Here is a 21,827-nt window from a genome sequence, read left to right as displayed (position 1 = left end):
GCAGTTTATGATATTTGGTGTTTCCCAGAGAGCCCACAAGAGTACTTTGCAGTTCAGGTAAGAGCCGGCCAGGGAGCTTTCTGATACAGATTATTACAAATAGTAATAATCATTAGAAATCATCTTGCATGCAAATAGGATCATTCGGATAGCAATAATGATCCTTAAAAACGGGGGACATACATCGAAGGAACCCAAGACCTGTGGAAAGCACTTTGTATATTTTACTTCTAGTTTAGCCTCATCTGAGGTGGAACTCAACAAGCAAATTAGACATCGAGCCACATCTGCACGTAGAAGAACAACGGCAAATATTGTATTCAGCTGAAAAGCATCTGGAATTGGATAAATCAAATACAGTGATTTGTGTTAAAATTTGGACTCAAGAGCCATCCTTCCCTGGGAGTTTCAGCGTTCTAAATGATATGGACCTTAATTCATAGAATCTCTTACATAATTTAGGGATAATATAAGTTCTTGCCCAGTTGATAAAAGTAAAGTTTGTTTCACAAAAGAGGGAAATGAGGTAAATAAAGTGTAATGGGTAAGAATGTAGACCTTAGGGCCACACTGCTGGAGTTCAAATCCTGGCTTCTGTAACTTAACAGCAGCATGACTTGGGCAAGGCACATAACTTCCTAGCTCCGGTGCCCTCATCAGTCAAATCAGAATTAAACTGGTACTTTTCTCATTGATTTATTGTGAGGATTGAAAATTCATAGAACAGTGCCTGGCAAAAAAATGCACACCATGTAAGTACTAGCAACTAGTGTATTTACTAAGTACCATTTTTTGGTCCTAATACCTTAATGAGTTTATAAATACATTCTTACTATGTAATAACATATAATAATTCTTATATGTATAGGTTCTTAAATACTACCCATATATTCCTTCAACTGGTGTGACCTAGCATGTTTTCCCAAGACACCATCCATAACATTTGCATCGTGTTGAAGTGAGCAGCCAATCCAAACGCATTCCTGCACAATTCGGGATAGCACGGCTTTTCTAACTTAATGAATACTTAATTAACTGGCCCGTGATTGGTCTTTCCAGGTAGATTTTAGCCGTTGCTAGGGGAAATTGTTGTGCATTTTGGGAGAGAAATCCCAGTACAGACGTGTTAATTATTGCAGCGATGAAATTGGGAATGTTTAGCTACGGAAGTAAAAATCTTTTCTTTTTGGAGATACCTAAAACAGGTGCAAAGGAATTAAAGGCAAATCCTTCTTTTAAATTAAGGTTTTTATTTTATGTACTTTCTGTGCTTTTTGCACCATTGCCTATTTTCATTTCTATCTATAAGTAATGTAGCTCCTAGGAGAGTTGAGGTATTCCTGAATATAAAAAATCCTTTGTGCTTCATTCTTATATTTTTTATGCTTCTTGAAAAAGAAGCATACTCACTATCTTTGAAGGAAATATAGCAGTCTTAGGATTAAATCAGTGTGTGAACTCTGAATGGGCAGTGTTATTATTCCCCTAAAAAGTATTAGGGTGCTGGATACTTTCACATTTTATAAAATGCTTGCCAAATGGGTTACCCAACTCACTATCAGATAAACACAGACTAGTAATAAATGAAGTTTGCCATTCTGATAGCTCTTATTTCAAGCCATAGTTGAAGTGAAGCCTTTGCCTGGTTGCATAATTTTAGACAGCACAACCATCCAATGTTGATTTGCCCAGAGCAGTTTTCTCTCTTTCTTTCATTGAATGGCATAGAGTCTATTTACTACTTGTACATACAAAGACCAAGTCCTTTATCCAATTTATCCAAGGATATGAAATATATAAATAGTGTATCATTTTTAAAAGGAAGAAATGGGTATCTTCTTACCCCCATAATCCTCACCATAAGGTCACTGTAATACAACTTCAACTGGATTTGTTTTCAGAGGATATATATTAAGTTTCAGAATTGCTTGATCACCCAGACCAAGCACATATTCTGTGCACAAGTCCGCTGCACCATTTCTTAGGTTGTGATCCAGCTGTGTGGGGCACGGGAAATTCACTGTCTCCTGAAGCAAATATTGTCTTGAGGAAACTCTGTTCAAAAGTTCTGTCTAATGTAGGGTCAATGTCTGACCTCCCAGGGCAACAGTATAATATAGTGAAATGGCCATGGGAACCAGAACTGATTCACATCCGAGGTCTAGGTGAGTAACTCAGGGCAGGTTAAACCTCAATTTTCTCATCTGTGAAATGGGACAATGGCAATTTCAAGAGTTCACTGAAGAAATTAAGTGAGATAGTGGATGTAGAATACCCAGAATGGCATCTCACTCATAGTAGGCCCTCATCATGGTTGTCTTCTGAAAGTTTCTCCCTTTATGCTAATTCTTTCCACCTGAACTATACAGAACAAATCTACATTTCTTTCCAACTCAACTGTTGTATCTTCCCTGTCTCCCTTCAGCTGTTCCTTAGATGACATGATTGGGTGAGTTTCTTCATCAAAGAAATGTCACAGAGTTTGTTTCTCTTGAAGAGTGATGCCTAGAAGCAACAGAGCGCTTCAGAAGTAGTCTGATCAGGATAAAATGGGCTATCACCTTCCATTAATGCATCTCAAGGTCTAAATAACTTGTTTCTTTGCTTCTTCCCTTTTTGAGGCAGCCACGTCATGCGTTTGGCGAGAATAATGTGAACATACTATCCATGACATCAGACATTTTTCAGAATTTTGATCTAACTTATATATACCTGTTTTGTGTATAATGAAATACCTCATTATATACATAGAGTAGAAGTCATTAGGGTGAATTTTCCTTTGTGTTAAGGCACAAAGTATCTTTTTTGCTTTTTTTGTGCCTGCTTTTTTACTTTTTTTCTTTTGTTTTTTTAATTTAATTTTATTTTTTAATTTACATCCAGGTTAGTTAGCATAGCGCAACGATGATTTCAGGAGTAGATTCCTTAATGCCCCTTACCCCTTAACCCATCCCCCCTCCCACAGCCCTCCAGTAACCCTCTGTTTATTCTCCGTATTTAAGAGTCTCTTCTGTTTTGTCCCCCTCCCTGTTTTTATATTATTTTTGCTTCCCTTCCCTTAGGTTCATCTGTTTTGTGTCTTAAAGTCCTCATATGAGTGGTCATATGATATTTGCCTTTCTCTGACTGACTAATTTCGCTTAGCATAATACCCTTTAGTTCCATCTACGTAGTTGCAAATGGCAAGATTTCCTTCTTTTTGATTGCCGAGTAGTACTCCGTTGTGTGTGTGTGTATACACACACACACACACACACACACACACCACATCTTCTTTATCCATTCATCCGTCGATGGACATTTGGTGTGTCTGGTTTTTTAAAGTACTTTATATTCTTTTCCATTTTTAATGGTATGGCCTTTATATATTTTCTAAAGATGTGTTTTCAGCTTTTAGTTACGCTTATCTTCTGTTTGCCTGAAGAAAAGGTGATTCGGCAATGGAAAATGGAATGAAAACAAAGTCTATGCGTGTTTGAAGATCTATTGGCTGAAGTAGCTTAATTTGACCTTGAATATTTTGAGGCCTTTCAATTATGTTCGCACATCTCTTAATACATAGAGGCACAGATTATTGGATTAGACATAAGATAATTCTCACTCCACTATGGATTAAAACTATTAAGCACTTTACATATAATGAGCTTATATATGGAGATACCTATGAATATGTGTGTTTATTTTATCCATACTGGTGACCATTAGCCTGGATTTATACAAGAGGGAGTTAGATATGTAAACAGCACTATTGACATTTTACTGAAAAACTATGCAATTTGAGACATTCTCTTTTTGAGCTGAAATGATCCAGATTATCTGGTTTGATTAAACGTTTTTTTTACATTGTTATCATAATCTTTGAATTTGTCTTAACAGACTTTTTTCCCAATAGGACTACCAAAAAGCTCTAAGAAATGTCTGTGCCTTGTAGTTTTGAACCTCACCTATAAATTGGCAATAGGAGACTTGTAAAACTCATATATGAGGTCTGCATAGTGTTAATGTTTGAGATTTATTTTCCCCCAAAGGTTCATAAACAGTATTGACAAATATATTGCATGCTGCAATTTTGACATGGTCATAATGTAGGATGGGAGGTTTGAAAGACTGAAGTAAACATCTAAATTGAATTTGTTAGATATTCTGCAGCTAGAGTCCTGTTAGTCACTAACATCAGTTTGTTTTTATTGAGCGTTTTCCAAAGAATAATCCGTGTCTGTTTTTAGAACCTCATAAGAAAGCTCTTGCAAAATAAACCCTGAATTCTTGTCCTTCCTGCCATTAGTGAGACCCAGTTCTCTATGTAAGGAGTCACATCTATTTTCAGTCATTAAAATATACTTTGTGTTTCTAAAGAATGCAATCTCTCAATCTCTAAATGACTTTCTAGAGGCCATTTAACTTGGGACTCAATTTTGCGAAGTGATCTGCTTGTTGACATTGTCTTTTACTGTCAAGGATTTTATCGATTTCAGTTAAGTCTTTTTGTTTTTCATACATGCTTCCCATGTTGGGTTCAAACTAATGGATATATGTTTTTGTAATTTATTTTATTTGCTAAGAAATAATTAGCATCAGCGATAGCCAGACTCTACAAGGATTAATAAGACAAAGTTATTTTCTTTATGGAGCTTACCTTTCAGTCAATAAGATTATCACAGATACAGGTAATTATGATATGAAGTAATAAATGCTATAATTTTACTGTGTAACAAAGTGCAGTGAAAATACAGCTGAGGGGAAAATAGCTTTCATGATGTATCATATAACATTCTCTCCCAATCAATCTTGCAAAACACAGAAATGGAAGATGTGTGTGGGAAGAGAGAAATATGTGAAAATAATTAAGTCTCTTGGAAAAGGTTTCGATAACAAGTATTCTCATTCTTTCAAATTAGGACTTTCCGTCAGATCATGAGGACATATCTTTTTAGTTTGAATTATTCCTCCTTTGAATTCTTATTTGATGATTCCCCAAGAGTTAATTTTTGTTAATACTAAACGTTTCTAATTTTAAGTTTAGAGATGCCTATTCTCTTTTTGTAGGGGGCCAAATCACAATGTATTCGTGCAAGTGTGTGATGATCTTTTAAAAAATACATAGTTGGGTGTGATTTGGAGCACTTGGGTGATTTGTGTATCCCAAAACTTTATTGATCATCTATCATGTGCTGGTATTATATCAAATGGAGAGCAGAAAGAGGAGAAGGACTTGGCTATGATAAAGCCCATCATCTAATTATAAAATCTCTTGGGCATAAAAGGTCATTGTGAAATGTTTTCTGTTGAAATATCAAATCCAAAATATGCACCTCCGCATGTACCAGTAAGACACATTGTGTATAGAGGTATCACCAGAGTGAAAGAAGTTATACGTATCAGGTTCTTTTTTTTAATCCAAGCGTTTTTGTGTGCGTGTGCGCGTGCGTGACAAAATTGTTCCTTCAAGTTAATATCCCATAGAGGTTTTTGTCCCTTTGGTATTCGAATGTGAAAAAATGAGGGTTGAGAGCTACAATAGTCGTATCCATCTCACCTCATGGTTTCAAAAGTAAAGGCTATTGAATTAAGTTTAGGGGAGCCTGGGTGGCTCAGTTAGTTGTGCGTCTGACTTCGGCTCAGGTCACGATCTCGCAGTTTGTGAGCTCGAGTCCCGCGTTGGGCTCTGTGCTGACAGCTCGGAGCCTGGAGCCTGCTTCGGATTCAGTGTCTCCCTCTCTCCCTGCCCCTCCCTTGCTAGCATTCTGTCTCTTTCTCTCTCAAAAATAAAGAAACATTAAAAAAAACATTCAATTTAATTGAAAACCTCAAAACAAAGTCTCCAGGTCAGACCCTGACAAAACAGGGTATGCAACCGTCAGTTTGATGTTTTCTTGGTTATTTATGCAGCTGTGAATTAGCTGCCATTCATTCTGAGATGAGTGTTGAAACAAACGGTTGTCTGATTGAGGTATACCCCCCAACTGTAGAGTGCGTGGTGTTGTTTTGTGATAAGTAGATCTCAGGTTTTATCTTCCTCCCTATGATACTCGTTTGATGAAAGATTATGTCGGTAGTAATTCGAGAGCTTTTTTTCAAGCTTCTTTAACTAGCCCGAAATCCAACATAGATGAAATGAGAGTTGGTTGGAGGGGGGACCAGGACCTCAGCTGCTGGCTACCCCCGGCGCCCCTCCTGCCCACCCCTTCCAGCTCTTCAGACTCAGAGCCACTTGGATGTGGTAATCTTCCTTACTGATGGCGGGGACATTGAGCGCCCAGGCCTCTGGTGCCAGCATTTCAAATGACCTATTACGTCCTGGCCTCCTTAACAAATAGATTTTTTCTTACGGTAAGGAAAACGAAATACCCTTTCGTTGCAACCTTCAATGATACTCAGTCGGTAAGCAGGTAAAAAACTGAAAATTGAATTGCTTGTGAACTGGAAGTAAAGCAGGATCAGAGCAGAGTTGGCAAACCCTGTGGGTCACCATTGTGGATTTGCAGCTTTCTTTCTCTTTCTCTTTCTCTTTCTTTCTTTTTTCTTCATCGAAGGAGATCAGCGATTTTAGGAACGTGCTCCGAGGTCAAGAATCGTGTGTTAAGCCCGACTTGAGCGTATGCTGCCTCACCGTTAGTCTTACCGTGGGGTTGCACCTGGCTGGCTCAGTCGTTGGGGCGTGCGAGTCTTGATCTCGGGGTTGTGGGTTCGAGCCCCATGTTGGGTGTAGAGATTATGTAAAAAAAATAAAAGAAATTAGTGTAACCTTCCATGAAAGAAATAGACCATGCAGGGTATATACCTATAATATTTACAACTTGGCACACTTATCTCATATTAAACTGTAATATGGAAAAAAGTTATAGTAGTAATTTGATGCCTGTGGAATTTACATTTCTAATATTGCTGTAGATTTTAACGTTGTGTTTTCTCTTTTTCTCTTCCCTCCCTCCTGCTCCTCTCCTGTCAACAGTCCTGGTACCTGGGCTAGCTTGGTTCCTTTCCAAGTATCAAATAGGACACCCATCCTACCGGCAAATGTCCAAAATTACGGTTTGAACATAATCGGAGAACCTTTCCTTCAAGCAGAAACGAGCAACTGAGGGAAAATGAAATACACCAGTAGTTTAAAAAATTAAAAAAAAAAAAAAAGGAAAAGAGGAAGACTGGACAAAACTTAAACACAACAAACAAAAAGGGAGAAAGGAAAGAAACTGAAGAAAGAAGATAATAGACCAGCAATTACGGCACTTACAATCACTAATTCCCTTAAGGTTGAAACTGTAATGACATAAAAAAAAAAAAAAAGGGTCGATGATATTTCACTGATGGTAGATCACAGCCCCTGCAACGTAGCCTTTGTTACATGAAGTCCGCTGGGAAATAGATGTTCTGTCTCTATGACAATATATTTTAACTGACTTTCTAGATGCCTTAATATGTGCATGATAAGCTAGTTTTATTGGTTTAGTATTCTTGTTGTTTACGCATGGAATCACTGTTCCTGGTTGTCTCACCGACAAAGGCTAGGAGGCGACATCAGAGGTGCTGGGTGACGGAGCCATGAGCCAGCCATTTTATAAGCACTCTGATTTCTAAAAGTTAAAAAATATATATATAAAATCTCTGTAGCCTTTAGTTATCAGTACAGATTTATTAAATTTTGGCCCTTAACCCAGCCTTTTCCAGTGTGTAACCCAGTTTGAAACCTGAAAAAAAAAGAAAAAAAAAAAAAAAAGAAAAAAGAAAGAAAAGAAAAAAAAAGAAAAAAAGAAAAAAGGAAAAAAAAAACAGTTTGAACACAAAGGCTCTATGGAAGAAATGCCTCGATGTAGGTGAAGTGTTATCTCTGCATGCAACAGTAAAAATTAATATAATATTTTCCCCACAAAACACTTAACAGAGGCAAGTGCAATTTATAAATTTATATCTAAAGGGGAATCATGATTATAAGTCCTTCAGCCCTTGGACTCTAAATTGAGGGGATTAAAAAGAATTTAAAATAATTTTGAACGAATTTATTTTCCCCTCAGTTGTTGAGGGCATTAAAAAGGCATTAAATCAAGACAAATCATGTGCTTGAGAAAAAAAAAATTAATGAAAACACAGCACTTATGTTGGTTTAGCTGCAGCCTCCTTGGAGGTAGAATTTATTTATTTAAAATTACTGGTTGCATCAAGAACCCATAGGGTGTACGTACAAAAGGTTCTATAAAATCTTCATTATAGAGACAAAGAGGCAGGCAAATCCATGCCACAAGGGTAAAGCTTACAGTTTACAAACTGGGAACGCCAGGGTGTAGGATATAAAAACGCACTCTTGAGAAAACAAATAGAATCAGGGTGCTGAAAACTTGCATGGTGCTTTCAGACATTAGCCTTGTTCAACAAATTTCTTGTATTGACAGATCTGTAGTGTGCATGGGCAGACACATTTTGCCTCTATGTCTCTGAAAATTTTAATTAAAAATACTCTTTCCAGTAATCCTAATTTGCACGAAGATATAATGTCCACATTACGTGCCTTGCCTTGAAATCTAAAAACAAAAAAAAACAAAAAACACAAAAAAAAAACAAAAAAGTGACATCACTACACTTGTTTTGCTGCATTTATTATCATTTTAAATCTTTACCATTTTTATGACAAAATATTTTGTACTCCAGACGAAGAAAAATGTGTGACATCATGGATTTTTTAGACAGTTATACCTTTATCTCACATTTATAAAGCATATCATGGCTGTGTATAGTTGCCGCTTAAAAATTGTAATCGACCAGCAATATTTTCAGTATTTTGGTGTTTTTTCTATTAACCTTTCATGTTTTTCATCTTCCAATTAATATTGGGGGGGGAGGGGTTTCAAATTTATACGAATTATGCAATACCAAGTTTTGCCTATGTACGTAGTGCTTTTAGCTGTATTGGTTATTCTAGGTAAGTACGCAGATTGAAAAAAAAAATAATGTATGCTTTTTTTTTTTGTTTGTTTGTTTGTTTTAATTGACCAAAGTGGGTACTGCTATTTTTGCAGTGTGATGAGGTCCTTTGTGTACTGAGAGATGGACAGGGGATTTTTTTTAATATACATATATATATATTCTGGGGTGGGTGGGAGGATTTTTAACACTTTACAGTGTAGCTGTGAAGCAGTACACCCCGAGACGGGCCTGGGCTGCAAAGCAACTGTTCTGTCTACTGTGACAAACTTCAACTTACACAGATTCCCCCTTCTCTAACTTCCCACCTGGGGTGCAAGCTGAACTCATTTCTGGTTTTCCTAACAACAGAAATAGTGAGAACAAGCGAACACAACAAATTCCTCCTGGAGGCAGACTTGGCTTAAAACAAACTGTCTTACCTTCTTCTTCTTCTTCTTCTTCTTCTTTTTTTTTTTTTTTTTTTTTTTGGTGGTGGTGGTGGTGGTCTTGCGTGGAAGTTCTGGATCCACAGCGGAGAGTGAGCCTGCCTCCTATTTGGCAAAACTATCTGCCGAAACATCCACGTAGTGGAGGTTTCGCACGTTGGGAGTTGCACACATGAGTGTATTTTCTCCTACACAACACATCGTCCCGGCCGGAGGGAGTGTTCCCGTATTCTTTCTCCACTGCTCCTCTTTCCCATTTATTCGTCTCATTCATGATTTACCTGTGACTCACTACTTCGAAAGGACGGCAGTGGACTTGGATCTTTTTTTTTTTTTTAATACATCCAGAGGATTGAACGGAGGGTAGCTGTATTAAATGTATTTGGACTTATAGATTAAAATCAAAGTTCAGTTTTTAAGGAACAAAAAAAAAAAAAAAAAAAAAACCCATAATAAATCTTGTTAAGTTGCCATTTTTACCTGCCCTTTTAAACAGAGAACCGGAGCAGAAGGGAAATGCAGAATTTTCAGAAATTAATGTTCCTGTGGATGAATTAAGCCCATTAGAGGCTGATGGGATTTTTTAAGGGATGGTGCCTCAAATATATATTTGATTTCATTTCCCCTGAGGGCGAGTGGGGGAATGGAGGCTGGTTTTACTTTGGCTCTTACACCCCTCCCCCCAACCCCCAGTCCCATTGAGGGAATCCATTACTAAAAGGAAAATCTGTCAGAATTAGGGACACATGGTGGGCCGTCTTGAGGAGCCCCCTGACCCCCTTCCCCCAGGCCATGGCCTAATAAAATAAACTGTCCATTGTTCTCACAGCATATGATTTAATAATGAATACTTTAGAACAATGCTTATGGGCCTAGAATTGTATTTGATTAGCCCATTCAGTCTGATAGCCCAAATGCTGAATAGCACAGCAGGATCCTAGCCACGCAAGTTGGAAAGTAAGTCCGATCATTTCTGCAGATACTTGCCCTGGTACAAAACGGCTTATCTCAGCCAAGCTCTTCAAGTATCTTTGACCTAGTAGGTGAACAAATCGACCTCACAGGACACGCAGTATTTCTGAAGGGCAGACTCGCTCTCTTTTTGGCCAGAGAATGAGCAGTTCTAGCTAAAGAAGTTACACACTGTGGGTATTCCTGCCTGCCTCTTGAGTACAAAGGCCTAGTTCAAGTGTTGCTTTTTTTTTTTTTAAATCCATTTTTTTTTTCTCCTTTCCTTTTGTGAAAAAACTATTAAAAATACTACTATCTGTATAAAATCTCAAATCCATTTTTCGGCCTCCTCCTCATTTACCAGGAAGTATATTCTGACGAAGGGCCCCGCGTTTGCAGGTCTTGCACACCCCCCCCCCCTTACCCAGAACTGCAGAGCTTCAGGACGGTGAAGGTCACCCAAGGGCATCAGTAGGGGCTGGCGTCTGCTGCCCCCCCCCCCTCCCCCGGGGTTTGTTCCGCGGGGCGCTGTTGGGCTTTTTTGTTGTGTGGCTTTGCTGCCCCACCACAGCGCCTCTGAAGTGTTTCCTCTGGAGTGACATGAACGTTGGAGGCTTGTCTAAGGGAAAAACAGTAAATAAAAGGCAGTGAAGGAGACTGTACATAAAGACATGGCAAAAATCTTAATTATAGCAATATAGTTATGGGGTGATGTTCGGGTGGGCAGCTCCATTAAAAAAAAAATATGTGAATGAGTCTGTGAAGCTGCAAAGTAGCAAGAAGAACGAAAGATCTTCTTAACGAACCGCCTACCTTGTAGACAGTAATTTGTACACTGTATAGTTTTGTTAAGAATTTTTTTTTTAAATTAAAATTCCCATGTTTGTAAAGCTAACTTTTTAACAATTATAATGGAACTATATGTTGTTTCCATTTTTAAAGTAAACAAGAATATTCCTTGTGTAGAGACTGGACTTGAGTTAAAACTCTCCAGTCTCTTAAGTTATGTATTAAAAAAAAAAAAAAATCTGTCCATGTTAGGAGTTATTTCGCAGATTCCTGGGCTTGAAAAGCACAGGATACTAATCCTTTAAAAAAAAAAAAAAGTGTAAATGGAGAAAAGTTATATTTTATGAAGGTTATTTTGTTGTATTTAGTATTGGAAAAGTTGGTTTTCGGAGCATTTCAGAATGTCGGAAGCACCACTGTCTTTTTCTTAGTCTATACGGCCTTTAGCAAGAAGTTTTTGTGATTGTTACGCGATGGTATTTAAGGTTAAGTTTCACAGAGCATTCGGGATAGGCAGAAAACGAAAACAGTGCTGTGTCTCACATAAACGTGTCCTCAGGGAGCAGAATCTTGGATTTGTGACTGGTAGCTTCATAAGGACTCAACAAAAAGCGATTGCACAGAGACATCTTCAGCGGTGTGAAATCGGGACGTGTTCGTTACCTAGATGCAAAATCTACGTACTGTGTTGAAATGATGAAGGCTGCAGAAAGTGATCTCATATTCAGTGCACGGTATTCATTTTTAACGAAACAACTCTGCAATATTGCTGGCAGATAGGCCCCAAGCATGACATTCAATAGGGTTTACATGTTCCTGTCAAGGTCTTTTGTTAACATGAACCAGCTGCATGCTTCCTGGACTTTAAAAAATTGGGTTTCTATAGAAAGCAATTGTTTTTGTTTTTTCACGTGCAGGCTATTCAAGTTCAATAGTAAGAGCTCAAAATTGAATGTTTTACTCCATGCTGAAGGAGCTGGAAAGCTGCCTTCTTCATATTTTGCACTTTCTGGTAGTTCCCCTGTTTTTTCCGATTCCTTCAAAAATTGTGTGGGTGGGGTGGAGCCCTGCAGTTGGGGGGTAGCATGGACCACTGATTTTGCCCTTTGACCCTGCACAATGACCTTTGCATCAGCCAAACTCATTGCCATGACAACTCTTTGTACTGTGTCCGTGCCACAGATCTGTTGGTTACGTTGTTCATAGTAAAGGGGACAAGTTGGAGACGGTCAATTTTTACATTTTTTTTTTTTTGTCGTTGCAATTTTTTCTTCAATGGTTGTAAGTAGTTGTGTTTTTTTTTTTTTTTTAAATAATAAAAGGGTTCACTAGTTAATACTCTTTAGGAATATCTGTGTGTTGCAATTCAAATGTACGTTGAGATTGTGAAGTGCTTTAGTGCCACAAGCCTACCTGCACGTTGGACTCAGCCTCTGAGGACTTCTGTCCCAGGACACAGCACCGGTAACAAAAGGTGGCCTACATTCACGAAAAGCAGCGTAAGCTAGCGGCACTAAAGCCCGTCTTGTATTACTGTATTTTTGACAGACTGGTTTCGAAAACTGCGCTACAGGGACTGATGTGGCAAATATATCTCTTTATGCAGAAGGAAGTCTTTTTTTTTTTTTTTTAAAGAAGTATGGCTTATTATGCATTCTTCATGGAGGGCATTGAAGTTGCATGGACTGATAAAAGTTGATGCAAAACGAGAAAGAAACAAAAAAAAAAAAAAAACCAGCAAAATGTTTACCAAAAAAACTCAAACAAATGAGCAGTGCCTGTTCAATTTCACAGTCTCTGTTGAGTTCAGTTGTAAATATGTTTCAAATGACATTTTCTTGGGAAAAAAAAAAAAAAGAATCTCTACAGCATTGTAGAATGTGAGGGGTAGCTCCGTCCCAGGCATAGGCTTTCTCGAAGCTGCATTAGATTATGTCTTCATCAAGCTGTTAATTTGTGCTTATATCATATAGAACTCTTAGCATCCTGGGAAAAGGTGCCCCCACCTCAATGATATTTCTCTGAGAACAACTTTTGTAGGACTGTGTGTTTCTTTAGATACATTTAGTACAACTGTAGGTGACAAGTAGTCAGTTATTGCTTGCTAGCGACACACCAGGGTTGATCCATTTTAAAACTTTTGGCATGACGTCCTCGTGGGCCATGCGTACGGAACCTTGTGTTTTCATTAAGTTTTCTCAAAAAAGGAGGCACATGCACAATCTCCGTGTTACGAACCGTTAGCGGTAGGATGTATTATATGACAGTTACTTAATTTCTGGCGTTCAGACCTCTGGGATCAGCCCCAGACTGGGCCAGAATGTTAGCGAAGGTTTTATTGTGCCCGGTTGGAGGATAATGTTCTTTGGGTACTTTTTGTGGGTTGCAAATGAACTCAGTCGCCACAAGTTTTAAACTGGTGTAAATCAAGCTTGACTTAATGTGATTGTTACTGTTATACCCAGCCTATACTGCTAGCACCTGCTCATACTGCAGTCAATTACTGGAAGCGGATATATTTCCTATGCAAAAACTGTTTAAACAATAAAATGAGCTATGCTACAGACTCTGGCCTCATGTTTTCCTTTCCTCCTCAGCCTCTTCCCGCCGCTCTCCCGACGTTAAGTGTTGGGGGGTCAGTGGTGTCTCGGGAGCGGATCTCGGTCCTCCGATTGGGGGATGTCGTAGCACCGGTTGAATTTTTGTAGCATCTGGGATAGCTCATATTTCAGTTCACTACTTCCGATTGTACACCGGGCGCGTGTATATATGTGTAAACTCTCTGAGCGCTTTCGGCCCGACGGAGCCTTCCAGAGTCTCCGAACAATGGCAGTATAAATGCAAGTGTAAGTTCTAGAATGTCGGGCCCCTCTCACTGAGAAAGGCTTTTCAGCAACCAGGCAAGGGTAACGTGTGCCCAGATGACTGGACTGTGGTCCCCCCAAGCGAAAACCACAGGGCCTCAAACACACACGCTCACCAGGAAAGGTAAGCCCTGGGGCCACCCTGCGGCTGTGGGTTTAGTGGTTACGGGAGCCCGGAGGAGAAGAGTCTCTTTCTCTGACACCCGAAAAGGAAGAGCACCTTAGGTTTCTAAGACGCAGGGCTACTTCTGGGGGTAGGCAGGGCGGTGTCCCTTATTCGCAGGGAAGTGTGACACCCATCTGGTCGCGTGGGGTCTCGAATGCAGACTGGTTGAATGCAAGATTTCGGAATGGAGTCAGCTGGAGTTCAGTGAAAAGGAATGAGCCTGTATGGTTTTGTGATCCGAGTGATGTTGCACAAATGAAGCAAAAACCATGCAAGCTTCATTGAAAATAGATAAAAATGCCGGGAATTTGACCATTCCAATCAAAGACCTGCTGGGACAGATCCAACTGTCTGATTTGTGGCCCAGGCGCCTCTCACCTCCCCAAACTGCCCTCCTACAGCAGGTCTGTCTACACTGCTGCACGTAGAGATACATGGGGATCAGTTGACTGCAATCTACTGAGAAGAAATATTCTGGAAGGCTCCCACAGGAGATGATCATTGGGTGTCTTAGAAGAGTAAGACATTTCTGGGGAAAGAGTTCGAGGACACTGATCGACGTGACGTTTGTACCTATAGAGAGACGTTCTTCTGTCTCTATTGACGTGTTTGACTTCATTGGCATCGATCACGATTTGGAGATAAAAGAGAGATGGCAGTTACTAAGACTGCACAGCAGCACTTTAAAGTCCAGGCTCAGGGGCGCCTGGGTGGCGCAGTCGGTTAGGCGTCCGACTTCAGCCAGGTCACAATCTCGCGGTCCGTGAGTTCGAGCCCCGCGTCGGGCTCTGGGCTGATGGCTCAGAGCCTGGAGCCTGTTTCCGATTCTGTGTCTCCCTCTCTCTCTGCCCCTCCCCCGTTCATGCTCTGTCTCTCTCTGTCCCAAAAATGAATAAACGTTGAAAAAATAAAAAAAATAAAAAAATAAAGTCCAGGCTCTGGGGTTAAAATGCAGGATTACAAATGCTGGAAACGGCCCGGCTTGCACCACAGCAAAGTACAGAAACTTCCTTGGCCTCAGTTCCCTCATCTGTAAAAGTTGATACCGATGAGAGTACCTGTCTCATTAGGCTGTCAAGAGGATAAGATTATTTATGTTGAAGCTCGTGCAGTGCCTGGCATTATGACTTCTTATTACTATTATTATTATTAATTATTATTATTAGGCAGTTGACACATATGTCAGGAATGAATGGATTAATTAGGTTGTTTCTTTTAGAGTGAGCACACGAGGACACGCACTGTTATTATTGGCAATTGTTTCTTGTTTGTTTTGTTGTGATTTTAAAATAATGGAAATGCTGCCGGTTGGAGATCATGGCTTTCTTTCCCATTTAGTTTTAATCCTGTGGCAGCCGGCCTCTACTGGTAGATATTCCAGCAGCTTCCTTCCGAAAGACCACTCCTTGAGTGGAAACCGCAAGCCTGTACATGATCCGTTCTTGGCGTCTAAAGTTCCCTCCAGGTGATGTCAATATTTCCCTTTCTCTGGGAGGAAAGGAAAGCATCGATTTCTTGATTGTATTAATTCTCTCAGGGGCTTTATTTTATAGGAGACGCGCGAATTTGCAAGGAATAGAGGTTTTCTCAAGTAGAGAAAAGTCACGAGAGCTGAAGATGTTGAGGGAAGAGGAAGCCCCAGGCGAGAGGGGGGTGTCTGAGCCCTGGGCCCTCCTCTGACAAGCTGCCCGTTGCCGTCGGGGCCTCTCACGGGACACTTTATTCTTTGCTCTTAAGGTGGGGACTGGATAAGGATGTGAAATCTGGAATGATCAGGGAGAGACCGGATAAGCCTGAGATATGTAGCTTTCTAAACTTCGCGCAAAGGAGCCCCACACAGTTTTTATAGTCTGCGTCCTCCCTTCATTCCTTGTCCTCCAGCTTGCCCCGGATTGTTCTTCCCGCTCAAGGTTGGCACCTCCAATGCTGCTCGCACTGTCTCTTGCTCCCAAAAGGTCCTGTCCTCCGCGTCAACCAAATACCTCCTCCGTGGCAGTCGGGACTGCTGGCTTTTGATGTGACCCGAGTGGTTCACACGAGGGCCTGAATGATAGATTGAGGGCAGAGAGGAGGTGGGGAACTTGTATTGGCCAAGAAGTTATTACGCTATTATTTTAAGACAGATGATTCCTCCAGGAGTAGGTTATATGAAGAAGCCTTATGCGATGTGCAGGTTTTCACTGCAGGGGTCAAAAACACAAATGGCTACAGTCGGGGGCGGGGCGGGGGCGGGGGGGGGGCGGGCAGAGAAGGCAGTCTAACTGGGTTAAGCCAGCTGAGTTAACCAATAGGGTGGGTGGGGACTGAGGACCTGGGGAGGGACATTTGCATTCAACAACAACCGCAGGGGACTGTGCGAGTCCTACCGAAGCACCCTCACCACCTCCTGCAGCCCCGTAGTGTGACCACTGAGGAAACCGCAGAGGAGCCTGCGCTGTCTATGGCCAAGGGCGGCAGTGGATCCAGACCCCACCAGGTCTCCTGGCGGCCCAGTGCCCTGCAGGGTAGAAGATACTTTTCTCAGAGAAGACTTAGAACGCTGAGGCAAATCCACGCGGTCCTGATTGCATGTTTCTCCCCGTTACTCTTTCTCACATTTTTACTGACGGTTCTAGAATCAACATTCTCTTTGTCGGTACCAAAAAAAAAAAAAAAAAGTTACACCATCCAGAGAAACCTACAAGAGAGTGACAGCGTGGAGCTGTATCGTGGTTAGAAATCCACATTCAAATACCTTTAAATAAAATTTCAGCCCAATATCCGTTTATACTGCAGTTCTCATTTGTAAAAACGCCGACACGTAAACAACCTAGTGTTTGCAACACTAAACCGAATTACCCAGGATACTTCAATATCCCCATCGCTTAACAATTGTATAGTTATTGCTTACGTCGATGGCACTGGCTGAATCAAGAAGAATTGATTTTTCTGTTCCAAAATGTGTTGATTCCGGTTCAAGAATATTCCATACAAAACTAAACGTGAACTGGAATTTTAAGACAAAAATGTTAGCATGAGGTTGTCAATTTACATCGTGAAAAAGTGTGAAGACTTGCTTTTGGCTTTCCCATTAACCGTGGACTTTTATTTGTGAAATACTGCTGAGGTGGTTTCATAATCTAGCAATCGGTTCCAAATTAGGGTTCAGATTAGACAATAGTAACACAGATAAAAGTACCTGCCCTGCTTTTAAACATAAACACTCTTTTCCACTGCAGACAAGTTTTCAGAACAACACACATATTAAAAAGTCAAGGGTTCGGGGCACCTGGGTGACTCAGTTGGTTAAGCGACCAACTTCGGCTCAGGTCATGATCTCACGGTTTGTGAGCTCATGCCCCGCATCGGGCTCTGTGCTGACAGCTCAGAGCCTGGAGCCTGCTTCGGATTCTGTGTCTCCCTCTCTCTCTGTCCCTCCCCTGCTCATGCTCTCTCTCTGTCTTTCAATAATAAATAAACGGTAAAAAAAATTTAAAAAAAAAGTCAAGGGTTCAATCTAATTAATGTTACTTTATATCTTATTGCTAATGTAGGCGGTGGGGGGGGGTGGGATGGGAAGGAAAGGAAATAATAGTCTCCTTTGCTTCCTTCATTTGGGAGAAAGTACGAAAGTGCATGTACAAACTAGAATGTAATCAACCACTTGTAACGATCTTCAACATTTTAATGCACGAGGCATGGCCTGGGAAAAGCAAGAATCATATTAAATTAGGAAAAAGAATGAAAAAAATGCAAACATGGGGTCATAAGAAAAGATTAATGCCACACAAAAATGTTAGTATAAGGTTATCAATTTACATCGCAAACCCAACTCCATGATAGTCACAGAGTTATAGCTAGTCTTTCTAATTAGAGCAGGCGGAATACAGCAGAGACGAAAGAAATCATTCCTGAACGTCCATGACTTTTTCTGATGCATTTATGGGTTCTTCGCAGATAAACCATAAATGGCTCTTCAGGTTTTCAGACCATTTCTCATTTCATCTGCTCTTGCTTTTTGATTAATCAGTTAAACTACATAAACTGCATGACGACATTCAACTTTTATATCCTCATACACCTTTGCATATAAGTACAGTCCTTAAGCAGAAAAGACCCAGGTGATTTTCTAAGGCTTGTGATGAAAGGTGCACCAGCAAATGTAGATGCGGAATGATCTCGCCTCCCCAAGAGCTGAAACCCGTTGGGTCTGGCAGAGATCAGAGGCATTTTTCTCATTGACCTTTTACCTGGCTAGCCTGAAATCAAAACTGGGCTGTGCCCTAGCTTATGTCCTCACTTTTTAAAGGTGTGAGTATGTTACCTGGCGCTGATGAGACCCACATGGGTCGCTCCAAGCTCTGTGCTTTCTGCTTCTTGTCTTCTGTTTCCGCAGCGCTGTCCCCGCACGCTGCCCCTCTGGTGAGAAGTCTCAGGGCATGTTGTCCATCCGGTGTGAAGGAGGTTTGTGTGGAGAAATAAGTCGAATGAATAGCACGTGTTAAAACTCCCCACCGAGCCACAGTATCAAGATTTTTCCCATGATAGTGGCAAAGCGACCTAACAGAGGATATCAAGTGCAGGAAAAATTTCAAATAAGAGGGAGAACACTTTGTGGGCAGTACTATAAGAGTGGACAGAGCGCATTTATTGAATGATTCCTGACTCAGGCGCTGGGCTAAGTATTAGACTTCTATTATATTTATTTAATTCTCCGAAGACTCACTAAAGGGAAATACTAGTAACGTTCTTGTTTTATTGATGAGAAAACGCCGGCACCGAGAGATGAGGAGACTTATTCCAACAAATGGTGGGAAATAGTAGGTTTAAATGGCATCCAACCAGCAGACCCTAATTGCTTAACAATTTGGCCCAATGAAATCATTTGGTTATCTTTTTTTTTTTTTTTTTTTTTTGAGTAGTCCACAACTTGAAGACTTTAGAATTCCCTGAACCCTAGACAGAATTAGAGATTAAAGCAACCATTGACCTTCTCCGTTTTCTGGGATTTGTGTGTGGCCGAATAGTTTGGTCGTCAATTTCAATTTCAAAAGCACAAACCTTGTTAAGTTTTGGGAAAGGTAGACATCCAAAACTCAATACGCCATGAGTTATTCTACCATTACATTCTTTTTTAATTTATCATTGGGTTTGTAATACATTTCCAATAAAATGTAAATAAAATTTATCATTGGGTTTGTATGATAGCTATACCATCTATCAAGGCTTTGTTACTGAGTGAGGGTCCGGGGTCTGTGCTAAATATTTTACATACGTTATTTAATCCTCAATGATATTTTGGCTATAGTTATCCCCATTTTGCAGATGAAAAAAGGGAGATTCAGAGATTGAGCAATTTACTCTAAATTCACACATCGTTGATGTGGTGGACCCAAGATTGAAACCCAGGCGTGCCTGACTACAGAAACCATGATCACTGGGGGGCGCCTGGGGGGCTCAGCCACTTAAGCGTCCGACTTAGGCTCAGGTCATGATCTCACGGTTCCGTTGGTGAGTTTGAGCCCCGCATCGGGCTGTCTGCTGTCAGCATAAAGTCTGCTTCGGATCCTCTGCCTCCCTCTCTCTCTGCCCCTCCCCTGCTTGCACTCTCTCTCTCTCTCTCTCTCTCTCAAAAATAAATACACATTAAGAAAAAAATGATCGGGGCGCCTGGGTGGCGCAGTCGGTTAGGCGTCCGACTTCAGCCAGGTCACGATCTCGCGGTCCGGGAGTTCGAGCCCCGCGTCGGGCTCTGGGCTGATGGCTCGGAGCCTGGAGCCTGTTTCCGATTCTGTGTCTCCCTCTCTCTCTGCCCCTCGCCCGTTCATGCTCTGTCTCTCTCTGTCCCAAAAATAAATAAACGTTGAAAAAAAAAATTAAAAAAAAAAATTAAAAAAAAAAAAAAGAAAAAAATGATCATTACCTTTTTGTTGTGTCTTTACATCCAAATAAACCAACAGATAAATACAAGGTATTAAAGAAGAGTAAAACACTTTTAAATGAAAACATATTTATTGTCATAAAGGTATTAACGCCTCCTGGAAGAAGGCTTTCTACAAGTGTGCAATTCGGTATTTTGTGGACCAGATTTTAATCTGGTCCAGGGGGGTTACCAGGACTCATCACGATCTCAGAAATCCGAGGATGGCCTTAAGGGCGTTTGTGCCCTTGTGAAAACCAAAGCTCCCAGAACTGTGGCACCTGGGAGGGCTTTTCATCCTTTACACTTTAATATTCACTCGGAGGCTAGGGGAGCGCGCATCTGACGCTAACGCTGCCCTGGCCCGTGGCTTGGCAGCTACCTGAGATTTGAAAGTATCTCCGTGTGTTCACCTGGAGAGGTTGGTGCTGAACCGTTGGCCAAGCAGTCTCATGATGATGCAAGTGGGCTTCCAGGCCTCGACAAGTTTTCTTTCACCGTGGGTGCCCTGAGGAGAAAGGAGGGGTTCTTGGGATGGCCTCATTGTTTGAGCCTGCCGTGCAGGTGCCCAGCTATGAAACAAAGGCTTCCATTGATGGCGGCGCATGGCCCTGCACAAGCCAATGCAATAAGCCAACGCATATTGCTGAGGGCTGGTACGGAAGTCGACGGTGAGGCATAACCAGGTGGGGGTTCAGGCTCGAAACGGCTTCCTTCTTCTGACTAAATGAATCATGGCCGTGCTAGACAGCAGCCTACCTGCAACATGGCAAAAGGCACGTCTGGAAGTCTGGACGGACCTTGCAGTTCTGAGGCTTTGCCATTATGGAACATGCATCCACTTTCCACATCTTCCATCTTCCACAAGGAGAGGAGTCCTGAATGTGCAAAACTACATGCCCTTTATTTTTTTATTTTATTTTTTACATTTTTTTTTTCAACGTTTATTTATTTTTGGGACAGAGAGAGACAGAGCATGAACGGGGGAGGGGCAGAGAGAGAGGGAGACACAGAATCGGAAACAGGCTCCCGGCTCTGAGCCATCAGCCCAGAGCCCGACGCGGGGCTCGAACTCACGGACCGCGAGATCGTGACCTGGCTGAAGTCGGACGCCTAACCAACTGCGCCACCCAGGCGCCCACACGCCCTTTATTTTTAAAGAAGCTATGTCTGTAGGACTGTCTTTCCTGCAAAAGAGAAAGAGTCACAGAGACTTTCTTGGATTAAATTTTGTCGGTTTTGGGGCGCCTGGGTGGCGCAGTCGGTTAAGCGTCCGACTACAGCCAGGTCACGATCTCGCGGTCGGTGAGTTCGAGCCCCGCGTCGGGTTCTGGGCTGATGGCTCAGAGCCTGGAGCCTGTTTCCCATTCTGTGTCTCCCTCTCTCTCTGCCCCTCCCCCGTTCATGCTCTGTCTCTCTCTGTCCCCAAAAAAATAAATAAATAAATAAACATTGGAAAAAAAAAATTAAAAAAAAAATTTTGTCGGTTTACTAGAAGAAATACAGGTAAGGGGATGAAATATATCGTGGGATGTTTAAAAAAGTCATTACCATGATTTAAACAAGGAAGTACTGAGTGCCTAATTTCACATGTCTTCAGTCCTGATTCTTCTGAGCCTAAAGGTTGTCAGCAGAGGCGCGGAGATCTGGAAATACGTAGAGAAATCTGGCAGGAGGGAGCATAAGAATGTAGCTCGGCCTTGCTCTGAAGCACTTTTGAGAGAGAAGTCATTCATTTATTCATCCATTTACTTAAGAAACATTTGTTAATCTCCTGGAGTTCATTATGTTTAATGACATTACATAAGCTTTCC

General features: G+C 41.1%; 1 protein-coding gene across 14 annotated transcripts in view; it reads left to right on the top strand.

Moving 5' to 3' along the window:
* The window catches only part of NFIB (nuclear factor I B), a 453,529-nt gene extending 439,879 nt beyond the window's left edge, over positions 1–13,650 (top strand). For 12 of the 14 annotated variants that reach the window (XM_045468032.1, XM_045468031.1, XM_045468045.1 and 9 more), the window contains one exon: positions 6,953–13,650. In XM_045468032.1, coding sequence (XP_045323988.1) covers positions 6,953–7,082 — 130 coding nt within the window. In that variant the 3' untranslated portion in view covers positions 7,083–13,650. The remainder of the gene's footprint in view (positions 1–6,952) is intronic. The other 2 variants (XM_045468036.1, XM_045468043.1) reach the window with 1 other exon arrangement.
* Positions 13,651–21,827: the final 8,177 nt, after the last annotated feature.

This window comes from Leopardus geoffroyi, chromosome D4 (assembly GCF_018350155.1).
Source record: "Leopardus geoffroyi isolate Oge1 chromosome D4, O.geoffroyi_Oge1_pat1.0, whole genome shotgun sequence".
NCBI lineage: Eukaryota > Metazoa > Chordata > Mammalia > Carnivora > Felidae > Leopardus > Leopardus geoffroyi.
The sequence above is the reverse complement of the archived record's forward strand: the minus strand, read 5'-3'. Positions and strand labels throughout refer to the sequence as shown.